Source organism: Balearica regulorum, chromosome 4 (assembly GCF_011004875.1).
Source record: "Balearica regulorum gibbericeps isolate bBalReg1 chromosome 4, bBalReg1.pri, whole genome shotgun sequence".
Lineage (NCBI taxonomy): Eukaryota > Metazoa > Chordata > Aves > Gruiformes > Gruidae > Balearica > Balearica regulorum.
Genome location: NC_046187.1, coordinates 27,948,661 through 27,953,733, shown reverse-complemented (window position 1 = coordinate 27,953,733; position 5,073 = coordinate 27,948,661). Strand labels below are relative to the sequence as shown.

The 5,073-nt window shown below is 56.2% G+C and overlaps 1 protein-coding gene across 1 annotated transcript; it reads right to left on the bottom strand.

Moving 5' to 3' along the window:
* Positions 1–1,430: 1,430 nt before the first annotated feature.
* H2AZ1 (H2A.Z variant histone 1) lies at positions 1,431–3,813 on the bottom strand. The gene is made up of 5 exons (XM_075751542.1): positions 3,626–3,813; positions 3,106–3,183; positions 2,567–2,680; positions 1,979–2,108; positions 1,431–1,824 (listed from the first exon to the last, which is right to left on the bottom strand). The coding sequence occupies exons 1-5, from the start codon at positions 3,626–3,628 to the stop codon at positions 1,763–1,765; spliced, it is 387 nt and encodes a 128-aa protein (XP_075607657.1). The 5' UTR covers positions 3,629–3,813; the 3' UTR covers positions 1,431–1,762.
* Positions 3,814–5,073: the final 1,260 nt, after the last annotated feature.

Sequence of the window (5,073 nt, the reverse complement as noted above, 5' to 3'; positions counted from 1 at the left end):
CGTCGCCACCTGGGCCCGGGGGTGCCCCGCCCGCCCGCCGCCGGCCCCAGGGCTCCGGCAGATTCCCCGACAAGGGGCCGCGCCGCAGCCAGCGCCGGGCCTGACCGGGAGCGCCGCCGCTCGCCCGCGGGGCCCCGCCGCCGCCTGGCAGCAGCCCGAGGGAGCCGGCTGCGATAGAAAAGTGCCGGGCGGGCGGCTGTGTGCTAGAGCTGCACTGCAGTCCGGGAAGCACCGCACCAGGCCGGCCTGCCGCAGCCTTTGTGGGGTCCCTGCAGAAGTGAGGGTATGCTTTAAGGTACGTGTTAGCACCTTGAACACTATAATCAGCCCTATCAATTACATCCTGCCAAGAACTGCATTGCTGGGAAGAAAGCACTTGGCACCACAGCTCCAGAAGACAAGTGCAGTTACTATAGGACTAACCAACACTTACAATGTAGGTCAACACCTTCCAGCTACAGTACAGCAGCAGAGTGTTACCTAAAAGAGGTTATAGAAGCAGATTAGCCTGTTCTATGCAGAAACACCTTTATGTGAAGTATTTCACTGCTGGAGGAGCAGATCTGGAATGCCTAGGGCTTGCGGCCCCCAGCCACAGGAACCAGTCTTGACAGCAGCTTTTGCATCCTAAAACACATGAGGTTTCCCTTACCACACAAACGCAGGCCTGCTCTAGGAAGAATGAACTTGGAGAGAGCTGGGCCAGCACAGCTAGATATGTGACCTGAACACCCTTTTCATCTGCTGCTTCTGAGGATGCTACTGTGTGGCAGAAGTTAAAACTGTAACACCCTTAAACGCCAATTATGTAGCTTGGCCCCTTGTCACTCCATGGCCTCAGACAGCAAACACTTTCCAACTTCCCGCAGCCAACAGAGGTAAAGCCCACCCATGGAAAAGCCACACCAAAACAGAGCTATGTAACTGTTACCTTGGAAGCAGGTTTTAGACTCTTCCTTGAAGTTCATACCCTATGAGCCCATTGAGGCTGCTGCAGTACAGCCCCTGCCTTTCTGGGTAAGCCTGCCTCATCTCTCACAAAAAGAAAGGTGAGAGGCGTCAGGCTCTACCATGAAGTCAAAAGCTTTGGATTTTCAACATCCATTGAGTTCACCACTTCATGACAGATCCCTCCCCTCTACAAAGGTGGGCATCAAACAAAACCAGCCTTAAATAGCGCCAGCCTAACATCTGCCCTGCTAGACCACAGGCTCACTTAGCAAGTATGTACAAGTATGTACCTTTGCAGGATAAAGCCCACGTGCCATGTCACTTGATGGTATTTACCAAGCACAATATCCTAGGACTGTGTTTCCAGCTAGCCCCAGCACAGCTGGTAGGATTGTCAGAGTTGCATCTTCTTGGAAGAACTTTGAGAGCTGTGTAGTCGAGACCAAGTATTTTTCAGTTAGTGGACAAGAAACAATCAGTCTTGATATAACATTTATTGAATATTTCCACTCTAGTGGATGAAAAGTCTGTACAAAACCAAACATTTCCTTTACTTAAACCAATCTAAAAACAGTCAGCTCAATCAAAACCCACTACAAATACAATAGCTTCTTTGAAGCCATGGTAACACTTAAATATGGTTAAGACTTCAATGCAGAAATTTGGTTTGTTAGAAAGCTCAAGGGAGCTTTAGCTTCTCGAAGTTACAAAAAGGCAAAATTGTGTTTCACAGATACAGTCCACTGGAATCACCAACACTGGACAATTAAGTACTTAAGAGTCCTGAGATAACAAGGAATCCTGGTATCCTTTAGACAGTTTTCTGTTGTCCTTTCTTTCCAATAAGGGACTTGTGGATATGTGGTATTACACCTAAGAAAGAGTAACAGTTAAGATCATGTTATTTCTCTTCCAACAATTTTCCTAAAACTTTGCACTTCAAATAAAATGACAGCATTAAGCAACTTCTAGTCTGTTAAGAGTTCTCGTCACCTAACTCATCACAAACAGCAAGCAATTTACGTACCACCACCAGCAATTGTTGCCTTAATGAGAGAGTCCAGTTCTTCATCTCCTCTAATTGCAAGCTGCAAGTGACGGGGAGTGATACGTTTCACCTTCAAGTCTTTGGATGCATTTCCTGCCAGCTCAAGAACCTGAGGAGAAGACCATTTTTAGTGAGTTACACAAATCAAGTGAGACCAACCGCACGGCCTTAGCTATGTTGTTCTCTACACCAACTACACCATTAGTGACATCAAGACAGCAAACAATGCCTCTTTTGAAAGGATTCCTCCCTTGCAGCTCTGCGTTTAGTTTTCCCCAAGAACACGGTAAGTGTTTTACAGCAGATATGACACACTAATGGCACATTTTATAAAATACTTCACACTTCCATCTTTCCTATAGTCACAGCTATTTGATCTGTCCAAAACGCAGAGCAAAAGGGCCCATGCATATGTCATCATCCCCTTGATGATGCACGTACTTAAAATTAGTTCAAAGCAAGTGAAGAATTCACAGTCCAGTCCAAACTGGCAAAATACAGTAGGGTCTGGTCATGATGCTATTTCAGAGTTGACCAACTTGCTTGCACCCCTTGCAGGAGCTTTACCTCAGCTGTCAAGTACTCCAGGATTGCAGCGCTATACACAGCGGCTGTGGCTCCTACACGCCCATGGCTAGTAGTCCTAGACTTCAGATGCCTGTGGATGCGGCCAACAGGGAACTGGAAAAATAACAGAACTATGAATAGGCTGTGACGACAGAGACAGAAAGAGAAAGCCACTACTCTAAACCACATGCTGGGCAACAGAATCCCAGTGGCAGAAGTACAACTGGTACTAGACTACATTTCAATACTTGAGAATCCAGCTACAGACACTGTATGCCAACTTCACATCAGCAACTTCACAATTCTAACCACAAGCAGTAGCAACAGCCACAAGGAAATTCTCTTCCCCCCACACAGATATGCAAAAGGTCTAAAAATAGTCAAACCGGACATTAACCCACTCAAGGATTAAACAGATGCTTACACCATTCTGGACAACAGACAGAAGGCAGATCGTGCAGGTTTCACGAGGTACAACCAACCCAGAGATGGAAGGCTAACCTAACTTTTACTTGCCCACCCCCCAAGTCCCTGTTCACCTGCAATCCAGCCCGCTGAGAACGGGACACCGCTTTAGTCTTGGTCTTTCCAGAGTCCTTCCCAGCTTTACCACCAGCCTAGCAGAGAGAAGAGGTGTGTAAGAGCCGACGCACCCGCCGCCGTGCCCCCTCACAGGGGCCGTACCTGCGAGGGACGGCGGCCGAGGGCCCGCGCAGGCAGCGCCCCACTGGCGCATGCGCTGCCCTCTTCCCCCCCTCCCCCTCCTTTCCCTCCCGCAGGGCGGCACGCGCGGTGGCCAGGCGCGTGCGCGCTGCCCGCTACACCTAGCGGCACAGGCCGCTCCCCGGGCGCATGCGCGGCCGCCACTCCCTCTCCCCGGCGGCACCAGCGGCGTGCGACCCCCCCCCCACGCTTCCCTCACCGCCCGCCGCCAGGTAACGCGCCTACCGGCACGCGCTCCCACCTCACCCCAACGTCCGCATCACCTCGATCCCTGTCACCCCCCCGGCGGCGCGAGCGGCCGCCAGCCCCCACCCGAGTGGCCCCCCGGCTTCTCACCATCGCGAACCGGACCGCAGCGCCGCGCAGGAGCGGACAAGAAGAGAGCGTCCCGCACACACGGAACCCGGGCGACAACACCGACCTGTCCCAACCCGCCGCGATTCAAACTGCGCCCGCTCCCGCCTTCCTCTGGCGCTTTATAAGCGCCGAACGTGCCTGCATCCGGGAACCCCAGCCTCGCCCCCAGCCAATGGCTGCGGGCGGGGGCGGGCCGCTCTGCCCCAGCGACAACCAATGGCGGGGCGGGGCGGTGCCGGCCTCACGAAGTGGAGTGCGGGAGAGGCTCCGCCCGTGTTTAAAGGGACAGGCCCCTGTAGAAGGGGGGGGGTGGGGGGCACTGTGACGGCCCGGGAGAGCGGTGGGAGCGGAGGGGGGGGGCCCGAGTCCCGGGCGACGGCCCCGAGCGCGAGGGGCTCCCCCTGCCGCGGCTGTGGTGGCCGCGGCCTGCCCCAGCGGCGCCGGCCAACGCCAGGGTTCCGCCTGGCGTCCCCCGATGGAGCTGCCCAGCCCGCAGTCCCCCCCCCCCCAGATCCCCTTCCGCCCTCCGCCGTTATTTCAGGGGGACGGAGGCGCAGCCCCCCCCACGTCCCGGCCCGGCGACGCGCTCCGGCGGCGCCGGCGCTGCCTGGGGTGGCGCGGGGCGCCTCCCGCGGAGGAGCGGGCCGCCCGCCAGGCGGGTCCGGCCCCCCGCGATCACGGCGGGCTTTCGGGCGTGCCGGCTGTAGCCCGGCGGGGGAGTCGGTTCACGAGTCCCCGATAGCGGGTCTCACCCTCTGACTGAAATAAACTAAACTAAACTAAACTAATAAACCCCAAGCCTACCTGCAGCGGGCTGGGAGCCGAAACAGCCGCCCCAAGGGCAGCCGCTCGGTCGTCGCTTCAGGCCGCGGGCGGCCCTGCCCGCAGGCCGCGGTGCCGGCCCTCCATCACACAGACGCGCACCCTGCGCGCCCGCGGCCGCCCTGCCCCAGAGCCGCCCGGCCCCCACTCGCCTCCTGCCGGCCTCCCCCCCCCCCCCCCCCCCCCGCCCGGGGCGTTCTGCAGGGGCAGAGACCCGGCTGTCGCTTCAGGGAAACACAGCGGCGGCTGCTGCCGCGCAGGCAGGGCGCGGGGTCGGGGCTCGGTGGGAGCCGGTGGTTGCCTGAAGTCACCGAGCACCCCAGCTCATTTATTAGGGGTCATTTATTGCCAGGTCCCATCCCTGTACCTCTGCCTCGCCTTTTACTCAAGTTGCTTTAGATGCGCCGTGATGCCAGTGGAAGCCTTCCCCAATAAAGTTAATTGCCTAAGTGTACAAAGCACCTCAGGAGCAGCCTGAAGGAGATTACGGGCTTGAGATAAGGAGTTATTACATTGCATTAGCAAAGACACGAGGCCACCCAGTGCTATTTGAACGAGGATGATGAAGTTGCATCAACTCATCATGATGCTGGGGGCGGGGAAGT